At 43.4% G+C, this 24,064-nt stretch overlaps 1 protein-coding gene, 1 long non-coding RNA gene and 1 pseudogene across 4 annotated transcripts in view; 2 read left to right on the top strand and 1 right to left on the bottom strand.

The window, feature by feature from the left end:
• The window catches only part of DDX46 (DEAD-box helicase 46), a 67,920-nt gene extending 44,565 nt beyond the window's left edge, over positions 1-23,355 (bottom strand). For both annotated transcript variants that reach the window (XM_008985057.5, XM_002744165.7), the window contains exons 1-6: positions 23,174-23,355; positions 17,313-17,501; positions 13,296-13,439; positions 10,430-10,526; positions 6,147-6,312; positions 656-807 (exon numbers count right to left, since the gene is read on the bottom strand). In XM_008985057.5, the coding sequence (XP_008983305.1) occupies positions 656-807; positions 6,147-6,312; positions 10,430-10,526; positions 13,296-13,439; positions 17,313-17,501; positions 23,174-23,190 (765 nt within the window). In that variant the 5' untranslated portion in view covers positions 23,191-23,355. The remainder of the gene's footprint in view (positions 1-655; positions 808-6,146; positions 6,313-10,429; positions 10,527-13,295; positions 13,440-17,312; positions 17,502-23,173) is intronic.
• On the top strand, positions 6,721-7,081 carry LOC108589589 (small nuclear ribonucleoprotein G pseudogene; annotated as a pseudogene). Its single transcript, XR_013530874.1, has one exon. The product of XR_013530874.1 is annotated as a small nuclear ribonucleoprotein G pseudogene (transcript).
• Positions 22,708-23,639, top strand: LOC144580750 (uncharacterized). The gene is made up of 2 exons (XR_013530876.1): positions 22,708-22,885; positions 23,137-23,639. It is a non-coding gene; the product is annotated as an uncharacterized LOC144580750 (long non-coding RNA).
• Positions 23,640-24,064: the final 425 nt, after the last annotated feature.

Below are 24,064 nucleotides of genomic sequence, written 5' to 3'. Positions count from 1 at the left end.
GTGAGCCGAGAGCATACCACCGCACTCCAGCCTGGGCAACTCTGAGAGACTCTGTTTAAAAAACAAGGGCATCAAAGACAGGAGTACTAGAGGTCTCCAGAGAACTTACTAAAAACATGTAATATGTAAGCAAAGATACTAAACAAAAATGATGGTATTAAAACAGTGACTTCTGAAAGAACACTTATAGCTAAAATTCACCAGTATCTCTGGTGCTTGGAAAAAGTATTGATAGCCAGACAGTGGCTCACGCCTGTAATCCCAACACTTTGGGAAGCCAAGGCAGGCGGGTCATGAGGTCAGGAGTTTGACACCAACCTGACCAACATCATGAAACCCTGTCTCCACTAAAAATAAAAAAAATTAGACGGGCATGGTGGCGTGCATCTGTAATCCCAGCTACTCAGGAGGCTGAAGCAGGAGAATCACTTGAACCCGTAAGGTGGAGGCTACAGTGACCCAAGATTGCACCACTGCACTCCAGCCCAGGCAACAGAGCAAGACTCCATTTCAAAAAAAAAATCATTGATATTTCTTACAAGGAGAAAGAAAACTGTTAGCTTTATGAAGTCATGCAAATCTGTAGGGCAATGCAATGGAGAATTCATATTACTCAAGAGGAAATAGAAATCTCTAAAAATAAGAAATTCCATACCTTTTCATTTCCCCCACCACCTTTTACACTTCTCATGTTAAATTTTTTTACTTCCTCTTTCACTTCTTCCATGTAAGCATCTAATGGATCTAACTCCTCACCCTCCATTTCATTTCCTTCCTTTTCAGCTTCTGCAGGATCATCTTCATCATCTAAAATACCAGAATATACCGTCTTTGAACATATGTTTCAAAATGTAATACTTCACAATCAGACCACACTCCACCTCTCTCAATTTTTCTCCCACTGCCCAAACACTGCTTTTCTAATTACTCCAGCCATCCAGCAATTCAAATGCTCACACTTCAACGTTTTTCTATTTTTACATGAAGCATGTATTACTTTTGAATAATGACAAAATATTAATAAAATATAAATTATTTGGTTGTAAAAGGGTCAAAAGATTACTTATGCCAAAAAAAGTTGATCTCCAATAATAGAGTTTACAGCTATACAGCTGGATACAGAACTACAAACTTTCTCTGCTAAATAACATTTTTAATTACAGTTGATCCCTGAATACAGGTTTGAACTGCATGGGTCCACATGGAAGTAAATTTTCTTCTGCCTTTGCCACCCTGAGATAAGACCAACCAACCACTCCTCTTCTTCCTTCTCAGCCTACTCAATGTGAAGACAACAAAGCTGAAGGAAGACCTTTAAGATCTACTTCAGCCAGGCATGGTGGCTCATGCCTATAATCCCAGCACTTTGGGAGCCGAGGAGGGCGGATCACAAGGAGTTCAAGGATCACAGGAGTTCACGACCAGCCTGGCCTATACAGTGAAACCTGTCTCTACTAAAAAATACAAAAATTAGGGCCAGGTGCGGTGGCTCAAGCCTGTAATCCCAGCACTTTGGGAGGCCAAGGTGTGTGGATCACGGGATCAAGAGATTGAGACCATCCTGGTCAACAAGGTGAAACCCTGTCTCTACTAAAAATACAATATTTAGCTGGGCATGGTGGTGCACGCCTGTAATCCCAGCTACTCAGGAGGCTGAGGCAGGAGAACTGCCTGAACCCAGGAGGCGGAGGTTGCAGTGAGCCGAGATTGTGACATTGCACTCCAGCCTGGGTAACAAGAGCGAAATCCGTCTCAAAAAAAAAAATTAGTCGGGTGTGGTGGCACTTGCCTGTAGTCCCAGCTACTCCAGAGGCTGAGTCAGGAACCAGGGAGGTGGAGGTTGCAGTGAGCCAAGACTGCGCCACTGTACTCCAGCCTGGGTGACAGAGCGAGACTCTGTCTCAAAAAAAAAAAGAAGGATGATCTACTTTAATAATAAAAATATTTTAATTTTTTTTTTTGAGACAGTTTTGCTGTGTCATCCAGGCTAGAGTGCAGTGGCACAATCTGGGCTCACTACAACCTCCGCCTCCTGGGTTCAAGGAATTCTCCAGCCTCAGCCTCCCAAGAAGCTGGGACTACAGTGCATGCCACCGTGCCCAGCTAATTCTTTTGTATTTTTAGTGGAGACTGGGTTTTATCACATTGGCCAGGATGATCTTAATCTCTTGGCCTCATGATCTGCCCACCTTGGCCTCCCGAAGTGCTGGGATTACAAGTGTGTGCCACTGCATCCAGCCTATAATTCTCTTAATAACAATCTTTTTTTTTCCACCGTACCCTATTAAACAAATCTAGTATTTAATACATAAATCACACTGCAGGGAGTCCATGAGCCCCACACGTTGGGTGCCAGAATGTAGGAATACATAAGCTCCACCCATGTTGGGCACCAGAATGTAGAGTCCATGGGTCCCACACAGGGCACCAGAATGCAGGGAGCCAGCCCTACATCATCTGTGGGTACCCCAAGTTCAGTGGCGACAAAGGAAAGATTAAGAGAGATAGTGGGACCAGGGGACCATCACTTACTACTCTGGATGAGGCAGTGAAGGCCCAAGCTCTGATCATCCACTATTTATTGGTTACAGTCACTTTGATCCACAGGGTAGGGGTGGAATAATGGTGGGGAGAGGGTGATGGTGGAGTGAATCAGTGAGCTAGAAATCAATCAGTAAACCAGAACTGGTGTGTCATTCGAAGGACTGATAACAGTGGAGGTTTGGGAGTTTCACAAAACAAGAACATGTAGTTATCTTTAGCTTATTATCTATGTGCAGCTGATGGAACACGGATCTTACAAGGAGCCTACAAGTCTGGCTACGTCACAGTGCTATGAAGAAGTTTTACATCCTTGAGCACAATGTTTATGGTACAGAGCCTAGGTCACCCAGCACCAGAACATGGGGCATGGAGAGGCCTTCTTCCTCAGAGGCCTCCTGCATGCAGTCTTCCGCAGTTTATTGTTCCTTGTTTGTTATGTTACACATAACCAATTTATGTAGGCACTCTGTAAGTCCTTTACCCTTTGCTGCTTTTCCCAATGGCATACAAAGTATGTGTTATTCCACTGTTCAGGTTACTGGTGAACAGCAGACAGGTAATGCTTAGTTTCTGGGGAGCAAAACATTATGTATGGATATTTCACTGTGGGGGCTCAGGGCACTTAGCTACCAAGTTGTACAAAGGTCAACTGTATTTCTTTTCTTTCAATTACCTTTCGATCACAGAAGAAGAAAAAAATAGCATATCTCAGTTAGGTAAAAAAGATTACATTGTTGCCTGGTGGGGTGGCTCACACCTATAATCCCAGCACTTTGGGAGGCCGAAGCAGGTGGATCAGGAGGTCAAGAGATCAAGACCATCCTGGTCAACATGGCAAAACCCTGTCTCTACTAAAAATACAAAAATTAGCTGCACATGGTGGCGCATGCCTATAGTCCCAGCTACTCGGGAGGTTGAGGCAGGAGAATTGCTTGAACCCAGAAGGCGGAGGTTGTGGTGGTCGAGATCGCGCCATTGCACTCCAGCCTGGGTACCAAGAGCTAAACTCCGTCTCAAAAAAAAAAAAAAAAGATTACATTGTCTTGAATTAAGACATCATGGCTACTTAGCTGGGCATGGTGGCTCACACCTATAATCCTAGCACTTTGGGAGGCTGAGGCAGGTGTATTACGAGTTCAGGAGTTCGAGACCAGCCTGGCCAACATAGTGAAACCTTATCTCTACTAAAAACATAAAAATTAGCTGGGTATGGTGGCACAAGCCTATAGTCCCAGCTACTTGGGAGGCTGAGGCAGGAGAATCGCTTGAATTTGGGAGGCAGAGGTTATGGTAAGCTGAAAATGTGCCACTGCACTCCAGCCTAGGCAACAGAACGAGACTCCATCTAAAAAAATAAAAAAGACAAGACATCGTGACTACTTATAGATAGAACCTATTCATCTATTTAAACCATTCTTTCAAACTGTCACAGACAATGAATCAAAATCCCATATTCCTATAAAATTCCACAATCTTCCACTTTACTAAAATCTCAAAAGTAAAAATCAGATATGAAGGGAAATGTTTCCATCCTAAATTATGAATATCAGCAGCCAGGCACAGTGGCTTCCACCTGTAATCCTAGCACTGACAAAGGTCAAATCAGCAGGCTCTCTTGACTCCAGGAGTTCAAGACTAGCCTGGGCAACAAAATAAGACCCTGGCTCTTCAAAAAATGACAAAATTAGCTGGGCATGGTAGCTCACACCTATAATCCCAGCACTTTGGGAGGCCTAAGTGGAAGGATCACCTGAGGTCAAGAGTTTAAGACCGGCCTGGCCAACACAGCAAAACCTCATCTCCACTAAAAATACAAAAATAATCTGGGCATGGTGGCAGGTGCCTGTAATCCCACTACTCAAAAAGCTGAGGCTTGAGAGAATAGCTTGAACCTGGGAGGCAGAGGTTGCAGTGCAGCCTGGGTGACAGAGTGAAACTCTGTCAAAAAAGAAAAAGAGGGCTGGGCGCAGTGGCTCACACCTGTAATCCCAGCACTTTGGGAGGCTGAGGCAAGCAGATCACAAGGTCAGGAGTTCAAGACCAGCCTGACCAACATGGTGAAATCCTGTCTCTATTAAAAGTACAAAAAAAAAAAAAACTAGCTGGGCATGGTGGCGCACACCTGTAATCCCAGCTACTCAGGAGGCTGAGGCAGGAGAATCGCTTGAACCCAGGAGGTGGAGGTTGTGGTGAGCCGAGATCATGCCACTGCATTCCAGCCTGAATGATTGAGTGAGATTCCATCTCAAAAAAAAAAAGACAAAATTAGCCAGGCATGGTGGCTACTCTAGAGGCTAAGGAAGGAGGTCGAGAATGCAGTGAACCATAACTATGCCACTGCATTCCAGCCTAGGCAACAGAGTGAAACTATAACTCCAAAGAAAGAAAAATCAGGAGGCACTTGAAAGCATGCCCTTAATTTACTCTCCTTACTAACATTCACACTGGTGTGTGTGTATGTTGTGTATATATGTATTTTTTTTTTTGGAGAGTTTTGCTCTTGTCATCCAGGCTGGAGTGCGGTGGCAAGATCTCAGCTCACTGCAACCTCCACCTCTTGAATTCAAGTGATTCTCCCATCTCAGCCTCCCGAGTAGCTGGGATTACAGGCTCCCACCACCACACCCAGCTAAATTTTTCTATTTTTAGTAGAGATGAGGTTTCACCACATTGGGCAGGCTAGTCTCAAACTCCTAACCTCAGGTGACCCACCCACCTCAGCCTCCCAAAGTGCTGGAATTACAGGCATGAGCCACCATGCCTGGGCTGACAGTAATATCTTAAAGAGCTATTTACTGGCTATGCCCATAAGCACTCAATGATTCACTCTAAAGTAAAATCAGTGATGTTTATTGAACACAATTCTGTATTTCAAATTACAACATAAATATTAAAAGGGGCATTTAACGGTGAGCTGAGACTATAGCCTGGGCAACAAGAGCAAAACTCTGTCTCAAAAACAAAACCAAAAAAAGGGGGCATTTAAAAATCTCAATTCCACTTCTGGATATATACTCCACAGAACTGAATACAGAGACTCAAAAATCTATTTATATACCAATAGTCATATAAATATTACTCACAATAACGAAAGGGTGGAGACCACCAAATTATCCAACAGTAGGTGAATGAACAAACAAAACTTGGCATATAATTATTCAGCCATATAAAGAAAGGAAATTCCAACATGCTACAACATAGATAAACCTTGAAGACACTATGCTGAGTGAAATAAGCCAGACACAAAAGAACAAATATTTATGATTCCACTTATGTGAGGTAGCTAGACTAAATGAATTCAGAGACAGAAAATAGAGCTAAGGTTATAAGAGGTAGCAAGAAAAGATGCTATAGAGCTATTTAAAAGGTGCAGACTTTCTGTATAGAATGATGAAAAAGTCATGGAAACAGACAGTGGTAATGACTCCACATCACCGCAAATGTACTTATCACTGAATTGAAACCTGAATATGACGAAAATGGTAAATAGTGTATTATGCATAGGTTTTAACAATAAAAAAGATTTAAAACCCCATATGAAATATTATTCATTAAACATTCTACATAAGTTATTATACAGGTGATTAGCTTGAAAAATATACCATCATCGTCCTCTAAACTCCACTTTTTCCCTTGTTTCATCTCTTCGATTTCCTTTTTCAGTTCTCCTATGTTTTCCATAGCCTTTTTACGTTGCTCTTCGCGCCATTTTTCTACTCTTTCTTTTCGCTTTCTCATTTCTTCTTCCAGCTTATTCTGGTCAAAGTTCTTGGGGGAATAAAAGAAAGAAAGAGATGGGAGAAAATAAAAAGCAAAACCACTATTAATAATCTTGCTCCAAGGGACATTTCAGTAAGTTCTTCAAAGTATAAAAAAGGAGAAAAAACTGCATATATACAAACTCCTCAAGGTAGACTTAGATCTCTTATCTTAATAAATATACCCACAAATATATTATCAAAATAAAATCACAAGAAAAGCATCTTCAAATAAGAAAGACAAAAGACAGGCAGGGCACGGTGGCTCACGCCTGTAATCCCAGCACTTTGGGAGGCCAAGGCGGGCGGATCATGAGGTCGAGAGATCAAGACCATTCTGGCCAACATGGTGAAACCCTGTCTCTTAAAGAAAAAAAAAAAAAAAAAAGAAAGCCGGTGTGCCCTCAGAGTAGCCATCATGAGCAAAGCTCACCCTCCCAAGTTGAAAAAATTTATGGACAAGAAGTTATCATTGAAATTAAATGGTGGCAGATACGTCCAAGGAATATTGCGGGGATTTGATCCCTTTATGAATCTTGTGATGGATGAATGTGTGGAGATGGCGACTAGTGGACAACAGAATAATATTGGAATGGTGGTAATACGCGGAAATAGTATCATCATGTTAGAAGCCTTGGAACGAGTATAAATAATGGCTGTTCAGTGGAGAAACCGATGTCCTCTCTCCATAGGGCCTGTATTACTATGATGTAAAAATTAGGTCATGTACATTTTCATATTAGACTTTTTGTTAAATAAACTTTTGTAATAGTAAAAAAAAAAAAAGAAAGCCAAAAGACAGATTTCAAACACCATGAATTAATCTCATTTTACTTGCAAGCATTATGCAAATATAAATTTGATTCTTCCTAAAAACAGAAACTAAAGCAACCAGCAAACAAAGTTCCCCAGTTATTCTCAATTTTAAATTCTCTAAACTCCTCCAAAATTTCTTCTGTGAAAAGCAGTTTTCGCCAGGCATGGTGGCTCACATGTGTAATCCCAGCACTTTGGAAGGCCGAGGCAGATGGATCACTTGAGGTCAGGAGTTAAAGCAGCCTGGCCAAGTTGGTGAAACCCCTTCTCTACTAAAAATACAAAAATTAGCTGGACATGGTGGCGGGTGCTTATAATCCCAGCTACTGGGGAGGCTGAGGCAGAGAATTGCTTGAACCTAGGAGGCGGAGGTTGCAGTGAGCCGAGATCATGCCACTGCACTCCAGCCAGGGCTACATACAGAGCAAGACTCTGTCTCAAAAAAAAAAAAAAAGGCCAGGCGCGGTGGCTCAAGCCTGTGATCCCAGCACTTTGGGAGGCTGAGGCAGGTGGATCACGAGGTCAAGAGATGAGACTATCCTGGTCAACATGGTGAAACCCTGTCTCTACTAAAAATATAAAAAATTAGCTGGGCATGGTGGCGCGTGCCTGTAATCCCAGCTACTCAGGAGGCTGAGGCAGGAGAATTGCCTGAACCCAGGACGCAGAGGTTGCGGTGAGCCGAGATTGCGCCATTGCACTCCAGCCTGGGTAGCAAGAGCGAAACTCCGTCTTAAAAAAAAAAAAAGAAAAGAAATTTTCTATTACAAGTAAGTAAGTAAATGATATCAACATGACAAAGAAGTTTCGTTGCCAGGGACATGGTATATGTACTACTTGGGAGGCACATGGTATATGTGCTACCAGGGAGGTGGAGATTATAGTGAGCAGAGATCATGCCACCCGACTCCAGAGTGAGACTCCATCTCAAAATAAATAAGTAAATAAATAAATGAAAAGAAAATGGGCAAAAGATATAAATACACCATTCAAATAAAAGTGAAAATGGACAATAAACTTGAGAAAATGGTGGGCGTGGTGGCTCTCACATACAATCCCAGCACTTTGGGAGGCCAAGGCACGTGGATCACCTGAGGTCAGGAGTTCAAGACCAGCCTGACCAACATGGAGAAACCTCATCTCTAATTAAAATACAAAATTAGCCAAGCATGGTGGCGTATGCCTATAATCGCAGCTACTCGGAACGCTGAGGCATGGATAATCACTTGAACCTGGGAGATGGTGGTTTCAGTGAGCTGAGATCCCACCATTGCACTCCAGTCTGGGTGGCAAGAGTTATAAGGTTATAAGAGGTAGCAAGAAACTGTCTCAGTTTTTTGAAACTGTTTTTGAAACTGTCTCAAAAAAAATTTAAAAAAAACACTTGAGAAAATACATTATTGTTACATTATAAATACATATCATATTTGTGGCATTTAAATATTCACTCATTTAAGATATGCAGCTCAACATAACAAATACCAATCACTTCCTAGATTGGAAAAATTAAACTTTGAAACTCCCACGGGGCAAGGGTGTGCAGAAACAAATGTATTCATGTTTAAATACTTTCTTTTTTTTTTTTTTTTTGCGACGGAGTCTTGCTGTTGTTACCCAGACTGGAGTGCAATGGCATGATCTTGGCTCACCGCAACCTCTGCCTCCTGGGTTCAAGCAATTCTCCTGCCTCAGTCTCCCGAGTAGCTGGGACTACAAGTGCGTACCACCATGCCCAACTAAATTTTGTATTTTTAGTAGAGACGGGGTTTCACCTTGTTGACCAGGAGGGTCTCGATCTCTTGACCTTGTGATCCATCTGCCTCGGCCTCCCAAAGTGCTGGGATTATAGGCATGAGCCACCACGCCCAGCCAAAATCTTGGCGTTTTTTTTTTTTTGAAACAGTCTCAGTGTCACCCAAGCTGGAGTACAGTGGCACAATCTCAGCTCACTGAAATCTTCGCCTCCCAGGTTCAAGTGATCTTCCTACCTCAGTCTCCCAAGTAACTGGGATTACAGGCACACAGCACTATGCTCGACTAATTTTGTATTTTTAGTAGCAGCAGGGTCTCACTGTGTTGGCCAGGCTGGTCTCTAACTCCTGACCTCAAGTGAATTGCCTGCCTCAGCCTCCCAAATTCCTGGGATTACAGGTGTGAGCAAAGCACCTAGCCTCATGTCTAAATTCTTAAATCTAAATTTTTTTTTTTTTTTGAGATAGAGTCTCACTCTGTCACCAGGCTGGAGTGCAGTGGCACAATACCGCAATTTCTACCTCCAGGGTTCAAGCCATTCTCCTGACTCGACCTCCCAAGTAGCTGGGATTACAGGCATGCATCACCACACCCAGCTAAGTTTTCTAATTTTAGTAGAACAAGGTTTCACCATGTTGGCCAGGATGGTCTTGATCTCTTGACCTCATCATCTGCCCGCCTCAGCCTCCCAAAGTGCTGGGATTATAGGCGTTAGCCACCATGCCCAGCCTAAATTTTGTTTTTTGAGACAGAGTTTCGCTCTTGCCCAGGCTGGAGCACAATGGTGTGATTTCGGCTCACTGCAACCTCTGCCTCCCAGGCATGTGCCAACACACCTGGCTAATTTTTGTATTTTTAGTAGCAATGGGGTTTCGCCATGTTGGTCAGGCTGGTCTTGAATTTCTGATCTCAGGTGATCTACCAGCCTTGGCCTCTCAAAGTGGAGTGATTACAGGCATAAACCACCATGCCCAGTGTTAAGTCTAAATTTATACAACTTTTTTGGAAGGCAATTGATAATGTTTATATGGTAAGACTACTTTATGAGTAAAAATGGATGTGTATAAATGTGCAATTTCTTTCAAAAAATTTTCCCGCAGGGGTAAATGTTATTTAATCTTCCTTTTTATCTTACATACCTGCTTATTTTAAAATAAAGCTTACAGCATTAAAAAGAAAAAAATTTATCATGATAGAAACAAGTTTGATGGCCAGGCACAGTGGCTCATGCCTGTAATCTCAACTTTAGGAGGTCAAGGCTGGAAGATCACAAGGTCAGGAGTTTGAGACCAGCCTGGCCAACATGGTGAAACCCCATCTCTACTAAAAATACAAAAATTAGCTGGGCATGGTTACATATGCCTGTAGTCCCAGCTACTTGGGAGGCTGAGGCAGGAAAATTGCTTGAACTCAGGAGGCAGAGATTGCAGAGAGCCGAGATCATGCCACTGCACTTCAGCCTGCGCGACAGAGTGAGACTATCTTGGGGCGGGGGGGAGACTTTATCTCGGATTAAAAAAAAAAAAGGAACAAGTATGATATACAGTTAGTAAACATACACCAGCATCTTTTTCTTTCTCATCCTCCTTGTCATCTTTGTCTTTTTTCTTCTCTTTAGAACTTTCCCCACCATCGGTTTTCTCTTTGGACCTAGATCTACCAAAAAAAAAATAAGAGACAAGAGAAAAGTTATTCATTTATTCATTGGTGCTTAGAAACATTCATTTGGAAATACCTTTTCTTTTTTTGAGACCATGTCTCACTCTGTCACCCAGATGGAGTGGAGTGCAATGGCGTGCTCACAGCTAACTGCAACTTCCACCTCCCAGGTTCAAACAATTTTCCTACCAGAGCCTCCTGAGTAGCTGAGATTACAGGTGCCCAAGACCACAACTAGTTAATTTTTGTATTTTTAGTAAAGACAGGGTTTTACCACGTTGGCCAGGCTGGTCACCAACTCCTAACCTCAGGTGATCTACCGGCCTCAGCCTCCCAAAGTTCTAGAATTATAGGCGTGAGCCACCTTACCCAGCCTTAAAATACTTTTATAGGTTGAGTAGGGTGGCTCACATCTATATTCCCAGCACTTTGGGAGACCAAGGCAGAAGGATCAACTAATGCCAGGAGTTAAAGAGATTAGCCAGGACAACATAGCAAGATCCTATCTCTACAAAAAAATTTAAGAATTAGCTGGATGTGCTGGTGTGTACTTGCAGTCCTAGCTACTGAGAAGGCTGAAACAAGACGATCACTTGAGCCCAGCAGTTTAAGGCTGCATTGAGCTATGATCCCATCACTGCACTCCAGCTTAGGCAAGAAAAGTGAGACCCTATCTCTTTTTCAAAAAAAAAAAAAACCCTTGGGTCAGGCATGGTGGCTCATGCCTGTAATATCAGCATTTCGTGAGGCCAAGGCAGGAAAATCACTTGAGCACAGGAGTTTGAGACCAGCCAGGATAATACAGTGAGACCTCATTTCTATTAAAACAAAAATACCTAAGTACACTTATTAGACTTGTATTCCACTATTTAGTTAAGAAATAAACTTCTAAAAGTCAACTGCGTTTTCATACTCCATTGATAAAACATCTTGAAAATATCATGAAAAAAATTAATCCCATGACACTAATGGGAAACATTACTAAATATTTGGAAATTCCACCAAGGTAAATTAAACATACTATACATAAACAATGAAATTTAGGTAGGATAGTTAAAATGTGATAAATGGAGAAATAGAGCAAAATCTTAACATTCTGTAAGATAATTTATGTATGTAATAATATTTAAAATCCCAATGGAAATGCATTTCTAATGGTCTCACGTTCTAATTTTTTTTTCCCTTGGACGGAGTCTTGCTCTGTCCCCTAGGCTGGAGTGCAGTGGTAGGATCTCGGCTCACTGCAACCTTGACCTCCCAGATTCAAGAAATTCTCCTGCCTCAGCCTCCTGAGTAGTTGAAACTATAGGCACACACCACCATTCCTGGCTAATTATTGTATTTTTAGTAGAGACAGGGTATCACCATGTTAGTCAAGCTGGTCTCAAACTCCTGACCTCATAATCTGCCCACCTTGGGATTACAGGTGTGAGCCACCACTACTAAAAATACAAAAATTAGCCAAGCTTAGTGGCAGATGCCTGCAATCCTAGCTACTCAAGAGGCTGAGTCAGGAGAAGGAGAATCGCTTGAACCTGGGAGGCGGAGGTTGCAGTGAGCCAAGATCCCGCTACTGCACTCCACTCTGGGGGACACACTGAGACTCTTGTCTCAAGGAAAAAAAAATCGGTAGAACGTGAGACCATCAGAAATGCATACGCATTGGGATTTTAAATATTATTACATATATAAATTATCTTGCAGAATATTAAGATCTTGGTCTATTTCTCCATTTATCACATTTTAACTATCCTACCCAAATTTCAGTGTTTGTCTATAGTATATTCAATTTGCACTCCAGCCTGAGAGACAAGAGCGAGACTTAGTCTCAAAAAAAAAAAAAAAAAAAAAAAAAAGACTCCAGTCATCATGTAAGGATAAAAATAAAACATAAATCTAAACTACTTTTTTCCAGATGCCAATATAGGTGTAAAACTATCAAGAAATGAAGGAAATTACTAGCACAAAAGTCAGCAGTGGTTTCACCTAGGAGGTAGAAAGTTAGCTTAGAGAAGAGGAATGGCCGGCTGGACGTGGTGCCTCATGCCTGTAATACAAGCACTTTGGAGGCCAAGGCGGGCAGATCACCTGAGGTCGGGAGTTCGAGACCAGCCTGACCAACATGGTGAAATCCCGCTTTAGAAAAAAAAAGAGAGAAGAGGAATGGAGGACTTAATGGGATACTAATGTTTTCTTTCTTGACTTTGACGGTGAGCATATGATGTTTATTTTATAATTACCTAATAGGCTACATGTTTATATTTTGCTCACGTTTTCTGAATTTATAGTTTGTTTTTAACTGAAATAGAACATCCAGAATGGGCAGAGTAGCTCACACCTATAATCCTAGGACTTTTGGAGGCCTAGGTGAGAAGATTGCTTGAGCCTCCAAGTTTGAGGTTAGCTATGTTCCCGCCACTTCACTCCTGCTTAGGCAACAGAGTGAGACCCTGTCTGAAAAGAAAACAACAGCATTTCTACAAATATGTTTATAAAATACACTTCTGATCAATAGTATGTATTAAATAAGAATACAATGTATTGAATGTCAAAACTGACAGAATCTAGTATTTTCCAGATGAATTATAAACTTTATAACCTATTAAAACATTGCCAACAGTTCATGGTAGAAGCCAAATGTAGTTAATTCTCTATAAATATAAATTTAAAGAAAAAAAAAAGAAGAAAGGCATAGAGAAGGGAAGTAGTCCCCAAGCTGCATGATAGTTAATCTGTATGACACATACAGCCCAATGATAACATTACCTATTCTCAGTTTTCTTGCTTTTATTGCCAGGACTGGAGGATCGGGATCGCCGGCCCCGGCTTCTACTCCTTGAGCGTCTCCTGTCTCTACTTCGAGATCTTCTTCGCTCCCGGCTTCTCTCTCTCTCTCTACTTCTGGAACGCCTAAAAGGGGGACACTTTTCATTTATTCTATGACCAAATGGAGCTACTGTTTCAGATTAGGATTTTGTCTCACATTGAAAGAATCTTAATTATCATTATTAAAGGCAGAGGTCTCAATTAACTATCAAATCAGCTAAACAGGAAACAAGTAAAGCCAATTCTTACAAGCATTCAATGAAAAAAATGAGAATACTAATTTCCTTTTTTTTTTTTTTTTCTTTTGAAACAAAGTCTCACTCCTGTTGCCCAGGCTGGAGTACAGTGGCATGATCGAGGCTCACTGCAAACTCTACCTTCTGGGTTCAAGCGATTTCCTGCCTCAGCCTCCCTAGTAGCTGGGATTACAGATGTGCACCACCATGCCTGGCTAATTTTCATATCTTTAGTAGTTGACCAGGCTAGTCTAGAATTCCTGACCTCAAGTGATCTGCCTGCCTTGGACTCCCAAAGTGCTGGGATTACAGAGGTGAGCCACTACGCCAGGCCAGAGAATACTAATTTCATAAAGATGTTTGTGGGCTGAGCGCAGTCCACTCCGTGAATATTTTCCCCAAGTTCTACAGTGTACTCCAATGTCTCAAAAGGACAAAGTTAAATTCTTTCTGCAATCCAGTCACAACACAACCTTGTCTTCCTTTCCTATTTTAAAGAGAAACTGGGCAAGGTATGGAATCTCATATCTGCAGTCCCAGCCCTTTGGGAGGCCACTAGCAAAACACTTAAGACTCCCACCTTGGCCAGTCATGGTGGCTCACGCCTGTAATCCCAGCACTTTGGAAGTCCGAGACCGGTGGATCACCTGAGGTCAGGAGTTCGAGACCAGCCTGTCCACCATGGCGAAACCCTGTCTCTACTAAAAATACAAAAAATTGTTGGGCATGGTGGTGGGCGCCTGTAATCCCAGCTACTTGAGAGGCTGAGGCAGAAGAATTGCTTGAATTGGGGAGAGAGAGGCTGCAGTGAGCTGAGATCACACCACTGCACTCCAGCCTGGGCAACAAGAACAAAACTCCATCTCGGAAAAAAAAAAAAAAAAAAAAGACCCCATCTCTATGAAAAGCTTTTCTTAATTGGGTGTGGTGTGCATGGAAAACTATTTTCCTTTTTTCTGTTTTGAGATAGAGTGCTGACATGTCACCCAGGCTGGAGCACAGTGGTGCCATCTCGGCTCACTGAAATTCTGTCTCCCGGGTTCAAGGAAGTCTGTTGCCTCAGCCTCCTGAGAAGCTAGGAATACAGGCATGCAGTTAACATGCCAGCTTTTTTTTGAGATGGACTTTCACTCATTGCCTAGGCTGGAATGCAATGGCACAATCTTGGCTCACTGCAACCTCCGCCTCCTGGGTTCAAGCAATTCTCCTGCCTCAGCCTCCTAATTAGCTAGGATTACAGGCATGCACCACCACACCCAGCTAATTCTTTTTTATTTTTAGTACATATGGGGATTCTCCATGTTGGTCAGCCTTGTCTCGAATTCCCGACCTCAAGTGATCCACCCACCTTAGCCTCCCAAAGTGCTGGGATTACAGGCATGAGCCACCATGTCTGGCCAATTTTTGTATTTTTAGTAGAGATGTGATTTCGCCATGTTGGCCAGGCTGGTCTCAAACTCCTGACCTCAAATGATCTGCTTGCTTAGGCCTCCCAATGTGCTGGATTACGGCATCAGCCACTTCGTCTGGCTGATTATTTTCATTTAAAGATTATTTTTCAGCTAGGTGCAGTGGTTCACTCCTGTAATCCCACACTTTGGGAGGCCGAGGCAGGTGGATCATTTCAGGTCAGGAGTTTGAGACCATCCTGGCCAACATGGTGAAATCCTGTCTCTACTAAAAAACAAAAAACAAAAACAATTAGCCAAGGGTGGTGACTCGTGCCTGTAGTCCCAGTCACTCAGGAGGCTGAGGCAAAAGAATTGCTTTAACCCATGAGACACGCTGAAAGAGACAAGATCGCACCACCACTGCATTCTAACCTGGGTAACAGAGTAAGCCTCAGAAAAAAAATTTAAATAAAAACAAAATAAAGACTGTTTTTTACCTGGAGAAAAGGTTATGGTTGCTTGGCTAGTGCCAAGGAAGTAATCAAGTAAACAAAAAATAAGCCGGGCACGGTGGCTCACACCCGTAATCCTAGCACTCTGGGAAGCCGAGGCAGGCAGATCACAAGGTCAGGAGTTCAAGAACAGCCTGATCAACATGGTGAAACCCTATCTCTACTAAAAATACAAAAACTAGCCAGGTGTGGTGGCACACACTTGTAATCCCAGCTACTCAGGAGGCTGAGGCAGAAGAATCACTTGAACCCAGGAGGCAAATGTTACGGTGAGCTGAGATCACACCACTGCACTCCGGCCTGGGCAACAGAGCAACACTCTGTCTCAAAAAAAAAAAGAAAGAAAGAAAGAAGCCTGGGCACAGTGGCTCACGCCTGTAATCCCAACACTTTGTGAGGCTGAGGTGGGTAGATCACTTGAGGTCAGGAGTTCAAGATCAGCCTGGCCAACATGGTGAAACCTTATCACTATTAAAAATATAAAAATTATCCAGGTGTTGTGGTGCATGGTTATAAACCCAGCTACTCAAGAAGCTGAGGCATGAGAATCACTTGAACCCGGGAGGCAGAGGTTGCACTGAGCTGATAACGTGCCACTGCACTCCAGTGTGGGTGACAGAGCTACTGAAAAAAAATTAAAATTAGAAGAAAAAAAGACTAAGATGCTCTTTAGTTTAAATCTGTGACAGCTCATTAAAACAGTTTAAAGGGCTTGGAGAAGGTCTGCTGTTTCCTTCTTCCATCTGCTTTAGGGGCTGCTCTAAACACACTGTTCATCAAAAGGAAGAAAAGGGAAGGGAGAGAGAAAGAGAACGAGTAAGAGAGAGAGGAAAGGAAGGAGAGAGGGAAGGACAAAGGGAGGGAGGGAAAGACGAAGGGAAGGAGGAAAGGAGGGAGAGAGGGAGGAAATTTTTATAAATGTCAACAAAGGAGGCAAAAAAAAAAAGGAAAGGAAAATAAACCTTGGTCAGCTCTCCTGGAACAGAATTGGAATAGAACCTCCTTGAATATAACTTATTACTTTACTTTTAACTTCATTTTGTACCTTACTCAGAGGGCTTCAAGGACTATCTTTGGGTTACAGGAAATACAAGCCTAAAGTTTCCAAACTAAAAATACTGTTTGATGGCCGGATGTGGCGGCTCACGCCTGTAATTCCAACACTTTGGGAGGCCAAGGTGGGAGGATCACATGAGGCCAGGAGTTCCAAAGCAGCCTGGCCAACATGGCAAAACCTCGTCTCTTCTAAAAACATAAAAATCAGCCAAGTGTGATGATGCACATCTGTAATCCCAGCTACCTGGGAGGCTTAGGCACGAGAATTGCTTGAACCTGGTAAGCGGAGGTTGCAGTGAGCTCATACCACTGCACTCCAGTCTGGGCAACAGAGTAAGACTCTGTTTCAAAAAAGAAAAAAATAATAAAATAGGCTAGGCACAGTGGCTCATGCCTGTAATCCCAGCACTTTGGGAGGCTGAAGTGGGCAGATCACGAGGTCAAGAGATCAAGACCATCCTGGCCAACATGGTGAAACCCTGTCTCTACTAAAAAACACAAAAATTAGCTGGGCGTGGTGGCGTGCACCTGTAGTCCCAGCTACCAGGGAGGCTGAAGCAGGAGAATTGCTTGAACCCAGGAGGCAGCGATTGCAGTGAGCCAAGATTGTGCCACTGTACTCCACCCTGGTGCCTGGAGACAGAGCAAGACTCTGTCTCAAAAAAAAAACAAAAACAAAAAAAACCACACTTTTGCAGAAGCTGCTATAGCTGCGAAGTCCCAATTTATTACTGGTACTTTGGAGATTAATTAATGTCTTACCTCAGTCGCTTCCTGTCCCTTGACCGAGATCTTCTTTTATCTCTGCTACGAGACCTCTCTCTCCTCCTATCTCTATCTCTACTTCTAGACCGTCTGTCATCTCCACGTTTACTTCTTTTGTCTGAGGGTGAGCGACTCCTAGACCGACTTCCAGAGCGTCCCCGTGATGCTGATCGTTTTCGATAGTGGCTACAACAGTAAGTCAAAGATTAAGTTCAGCTAACACAGTTAGCTTCTATTATATTTTACTACATTTTTTCCAAAAATAATTTCGGCAGACAAATTTCACACTCAAAGGATTGTTTATAAACTTTTCTAAAATTAAGAGGGAAAAAAATGAACCCTTCTGCTTCAGCACAGGCACATGTAGAGGTGGAAAATCTGTCTGGAAAGAGAAGCAAGGACAGTGAACAAAACAGACCAAGCTCCTGCCTTTGAGCTCCAGGCAGCTTACATTCTGGTAAAGGAAAAGACAACAGACAAGTGAAGAAACAAATACTGTATACAGTTTGTTTATAGATAATATAAATATGATATTTTGTTATAGAGGCTTGAAAGAAATAAAGGAGCCATGTAGACATATAGGGAACTTTCCACACAAAAGGCACAAGTGCGAAGTCCCTAAAGAGGAAGCTTGACTGGTGTATTCAAGGAACAGCAAGGATCCCAGTTGCGGCTAGCGATGAAAGAGCAATAGAGTGTGCGGTAAGATGAGGTCAAAAAAACAGGAGGACAGCCAAACCCAGAGGGCCTTACTGGCCATTATATAAGGACTCTGTCTTTTACACTAAGATGAAAATCTACTGGAAGACTTTAAGCAGAAGAGTGACATAACTTCACTAATGTTTTTATTTTTATTTTTAGAAACAGGCCAGCTATGTGCGGTAGCTCATGCCTGTAATCCCAGCACTTTGGGGAGGCCGAGGCAGGTGGTTCACCTGAGGTCAGGAATTCAAGACCAGCTTGGCCAGCATGGTGAAACCTCATCTCTACTAAAAATACAAAAAATTAGCTTGGCATGGTGGCACACACCTGTAATCCCAGCTACTCAGGAGGCTGGGGCAGGAGAATTGCTTGAACCGGGGAGGCAGAGGTTGCAGTGAGCTGAGATCGCGCCACTACACTCCAGTCTGGGTGACAGAGTGAAACTCCATCTTAGAAACAAGAAAAAGGAAAAAGAAACAGGCCTTACTCTGTTATCCAGGCTGGAATGCAGTGGTGTGATCACAGCTCATGGCAACTTAAACCCTCCAGGGCTCAAGTAATCCTTCACTTTCAGCCTCCCAAGAAGCTGGAACTACAGGCATGCATCACCACATTCATTTGTTTATTAATTTATTTATATTTTGAGACAGAGTCTTACTCTGTTGCCCATGCTGGAGTATAGTGGCACAATCTCGGCTCACTGCAACCTCTACCTCCCAGTCAAGCAATTCTCCTGCCTCAGCCTCCCAAGCAGCTGGGATTACAGGCCTGTGCTACCACACCCCACTAATTTTGTTTTTTAGTTTTTGTTTGTTTGTTTTGAGACAGAGTCTCTTTCTCTCATTTTGCCCAGGCTGGAGGGCATCCATGCTATCTTCGCTCACTGCAACCTCCACCTCCTGGTTCAAGCAATTCTCCTGCCTCACTTCCCGAATAGCTGGGATTACAGGCACCCGCCAATATGCCCTGCTAATTTTTTTTTTTTTTGTATTTTTAGTAGAGACAGGGTTTTACCATGTTGGCCAGGCTAGTTTGTCACTGCTGACCTCAGGTGATCTGCCCACCTCGGCCTACCAAAGTTCTGGGATTACAGGCGTGAACCACCGTGCCCAGCCTAATTTTGTATTTTTAGTAGAGATGGGGTTTCACCATGTTGGTCAGGCTGGTTTCGAACTCCTGACCATAGGTTATCTCCCATGTCAGCCTCCCAAAGCGTTGGGATTACAGGCATGAGCCACTGTGCCCAGACTTTTTATTATTTTTTAAATGTCTTTCTTGAGACAAGGTCTTGCTCTGTCACCATCTGGAATAGAGTGGCTCGATCACCACTCACTCACTGTAGCTTCTACCTATTGGGCCCCAGCGATCCTTCCACCTCAACCTCTAGAGCAGCTGAGACCAAAGGCACACACCATCATGCCCATCTATTTTTTTTTTTTGTAAAGATGGTGTCTCGCTATGTTGCTCAGGATTATCTCAATCTCCCAGGTTCAAGCAATCCTCCCACCTCAGCCTCCCAAGTAGCTGGTACCAAAAGCATGTGCCACCATGCCCACCTATTTTTCTTTTTTTGGTAGAGGTAGAGTCTTGCTATGTTGCTCAGGATAGTCTTGAACTCCTGGGCTCAAGTAATCCTCCCACTTCAGCCTCCCAAAATGCTGGGGTTACAGGCATGAGCCACTGCACCTGGCCTAATGTTTTTATTAAAGTATTATTCTGGCTGCTGAGAGAAGAACAAACCAAACAAAGTGGGGCAAGGAGAAAAGGAAAAAAAATAGGATTAGCAAAGACCAGCACTACAGGAATCATCCAGGCAAGAGATAGTGGTGGCATAGATCAAAATGGCAGGTGGAGGCTGGGCAGAGTGGCTCACACCTGTAATCCCAGCACTTTGGGAGGACGAGGTGGGCAATCGCAAGGTCAGGAGTTTAAGACCAGCCTAATCAACATGGTGAAACCCATCTCTACTAAAAATACAAAAAATTAGCTGGGCATGGTGGCGCTAATTACATGCCTGTAATCCCAGCTACTCAGGAGGCTGAGGCAGGAGAATCACTTGAACCTGGAAAGCAGAGGTTGCAGTGAGCCGAGATTAGGCAACTGCACTCCAGCCTGGGCAACATAGCAAGACTCTGTCTCAAAAAAAAAGGCAGGTGGAAAGACACTGAGAAGGGTCAAAATCTGGATATCTTTTTTTTTTTTTGAGACAGAGTTTCGCTGTTGTTACCCAGACTGGAGTGCAATGGCACGATCACGGCTCACCGCAACCTCCGCCTTCTGGGTTCAAGCAATTCTCCTGCCTCACCCTCCCGAGTAGCTGGGATTACAGGCATGCGCCACCATGCCCAGCTACTGTTTGTATTTTTAGTAGAGACGGAGTTTCTCCTCTTTGACCAGGATGGTCTCGATCTCTTGACCTCGTGATCCACCCGCCTCGGCCTCCCAAAGTGCTGGAATTGTAGGCGTGAGCCACTGCGCCTGGCCAAAATCTGGATATCTTGAAGCTAGCATTGATGGGATTTAATGATGAATTAAATGTCAAATGTGACAGCAAGAGAGAAATCACTTGAAGATACCTGACCAAGTAAGAAGAATGAAGTTGCCATCTACTAAGATGGCAAGACTGAGGAACAGATCTGGGGAGGTGGATCAGAATATTAGGTATCCAAGTGGAGATACATAGTATATAGTTGAAATACCAGTCTGGAGTTCAAGGAAGAGGTTTCTCTAGAAATATAAACTGAAGAGTAATTAGTGTACAAAGGCTATTTAAAGTTATAAATCTGGCTGGGCATGGTGGCTCACGCCTATGATCCTAGCGCTTTGGGAGGCCAAGGTGGGTGGATCACCTGAGGTAGGAGTTCAAGACCGGCCTGGCCATCATGGTGAAACCCCATCTTTAAAAAAAAAAAAAAAAAAGCTATAAACCTAAATAAGATCACTAGATGAGTGCACTTAATTATCTTTCAAGCACCTCAAGTTCAACTTGTAGAAACCCAAACTTGTTACTTTTCCCTCCCCAAACCATTAATCATACCAATTTCTGGTCACTAGGCTCAAAACATTAGTTATCATCAATATTTTTCTCTTGTCTCATTTGATACAATAAATGAAATATGTAATAGCTGGGCACAGTGGCTCGTGCCTGTAACCACAGCACTTTGGGAAGCCAAGGTGAGCAGATAGCTTGAGCTCAAGAGTTCAAGAACAGCCTGGACAACATGGTGAAACTCTGTCTCTACAAAAAAATACAAAAATTAGCAGAGTGTGGTGGCACATGCTTGTAGTTCCAGCTACTTGACAAGCTGAAGAGGATCTCTTGAACTCAGGAAGCTCAGGTGGCACTGAGCCAAGATTGCTTCAATTCACTCCAGTCTGGGCGACAGACAGGCAAGACCCAGTCTCTGTCTCAAAAACAAAAGCAAAAAACCCACCAAGTAATAACAATTTCACCTCTGTAATCCCCTTCACACTATATTACCTCCACAGAGTTCCAACAGTCACTATTCTATATCAGACATTTCTATCTAGGACATTCTTAAAGACTTGCGGTCTTCCTGTTTCTATTCCTTTTTCCATTAAATCTTACTCATTGCTGCTAAGGAGAATTCTGATTCTATTACACACTTTTTATTCAAAATCTTCAAAGGTTCACAAACAAATTCTTATCTTCAAAATCTACAATCCACTCATTTTCTGCAACCAAGTCCTATTCAGGATCTACATCCGACTACTTATCCAAAAAGATAAAAACCCTTCATGAAACCTACCCAGGTAGAAAAATTGCGCTTTTTAGCTAACACCTTGCACCTTCCCACCTCTGAGCCTTTCATGATCCCCTGAAAAAACCTAGAGCACAGGCCATACACAGCAGAGAGGCAAAGAAGATTGAAGGGCTAGGAATGGACCTTCTTGTGAAGGGCCTTGAAGACTGTCACAGTCTAAATTTCATCTTGGAAGTAGCAGGAACCAATGGAGAGTAAGTCAGGGGCATGACATGATCTCATCTCTACTTCAGAAGTGTCATTGGCTGTAGTGTGAGGGATCTAACAATTAGGAGATAATCAATTAAGAGAAGCATCAATTTAAAACAGATGTAGTAGTCTGGACAGTAAATAATTAGGGCCTCAATTAAGTCAGGGGCAGCCAGAATGGGGAAAGGATGTAGAATCTAACAGGCTGTGAGTAGTGAGAGAGAAGAATGACTCAAATAAGTATCACTTCCAAATTTCTGGTCTGGACCAGAAATTTGAGATTTAAAACACCGTCAAAGGAATCTTCTGGAAAGAAATATTCTTTATCTTCATCCAGGTGACGATAACACGGTTTATATATGTGATAAATTTCATCAAGCTTTATCTTTAAGTTTTGTCCATTTTCCTGGTTAATTATACTTCAACAAAGAACTGCTAGCATTAAAAACAAAAGCCTTCACTGTTCCTAGACGTAAAATACATTTCAGTCATTGCTAAATACATAGCAAATAGTCATTTTTACGATAAAAAACTCAAGGTTCCCAACAATCTATGAACAATCTAAAGTTGTGACGAGATCTCACAGTTCTAATAAGAGCTCACAGTCCACAACTTCAAAAGGACAGAAAAGGAGTAACAAAGAAATACGAAACCTATTTGTGAAGTAAATGCCCACGCAACAAATATTCATCGTAGCCCAGTAAAAAAAAAAGCCTAGTCTACAGTGCTGTCGGTGCGGTAAAAATGTCTGCCCTCACGCTCCTTTCAAGTAACTTGGGAAAAGACCACGCGCGCACAAAGAACTAAAATACAGAATGATGGGAGTCGAGGCAATGCCGGAAACGCGAAGCAATAAGCAATCCAACTGGGATCACTTCTGCTGAAGTAATCAGGGTAGGCTCCGCTGAAGTGGCGGGATGTGGTGCCCAATCACTAACGTCCTGGAGATTGTTCCCGCTCCAGGGGCTCGAACCCGCTGACAGTAGTGCCGGGAAGCCATCGCTGGCCCAAGCACAGCCATTCCCTCACCCGAGGTCCCCCAAGCCCCTGCAGTGTCCGCCGGGCAGCGCTGATTGCACGTGGGGCCGCGCCAGGCCTGGCCCAGCGGCCACCTCAACTCCCGCCTCTTCTCACACCCCAATAAGCCGCTCGCCTGCTAGCCCGCTCGGCGCTGTGCCTCACCGTGACTCCCGACCCATGCTGCCGACCGCGGGAAAGCCGGTGCCCCTGAGGACCACGTGTAGGCGAACCGAACAAACAAGGGGGCTGCGCTGCCCTCAGTGCCGGGAAAAGACCAGCGCTAAGCAGTAACAGCTACAGCGGCAGCGGCTATCCCAGCGCGGCCAACGAAAACAGGACGTACTAGCGCCGGCAGCCGAAGGAAGAGAAAAGCCGACCGGAAGCTGCCGTTCTTCCACAGCGCCGCTTCTCGACTGGAGGGCGCATAGCGCCGGCCTCATCGAAAGGTGATGTCTTCGCCGGGTCTCCCCGACCCCTGAGCAACGCCTGGCTGATTAGTGCGATGGAGTGTAGTGCCTCAGCCTCGCCCACCTAGGAGGGTATTTCCTGCCACAGCCAAAGAGGCATCCTGAACAGGCTGATATCTGCCTTAATTTGCACTAAATGATGCGGCAACCTTGTCCATACACTGTCTTTGTTCATGTCTACATTCACTCATTTATTTATCTGTTGTCATATGCCAGGCTTGTGCCAGATCTTTGGGGAGCTCACAGTCTAGCGGGGGAAATAGAGATGACTAACGTCAGTGCAGTGGCTCACGCCTGAAATCCCAGCACTTTGGGAGGCTAAGGAGGGAGGATCACTTGAGCCCAGGAATTCAAGACAAGCCTGGGCAATCTAGCCCCCGCCTCTGCAAAGAAAATAGTAATAATAATAATAATAATAGAGATGACTAAAAATACAAGCGGACATAATACAGCAAGGAGAGTTCACCATTGGAGAGGGATTCAGAGTAAACCTTTCCTGATATGTAAGTGACCTTTGAGGTGAGATTTGAAGGCTGAGTAGGTGTCTTTCTACTCAGTAGAGAAGAGAACGAAGAGCTACAAATAT

The sequence above is a fragment of the Callithrix jacchus genome, chromosome 2 (assembly GCF_049354715.1).
Source record: "Callithrix jacchus isolate 240 chromosome 2, calJac240_pri, whole genome shotgun sequence".
Lineage (NCBI taxonomy): Eukaryota > Metazoa > Chordata > Mammalia > Primates > Cebidae > Callithrix > Callithrix jacchus.
This window is presented reverse-complemented; position numbering and strand designations above follow the sequence as displayed.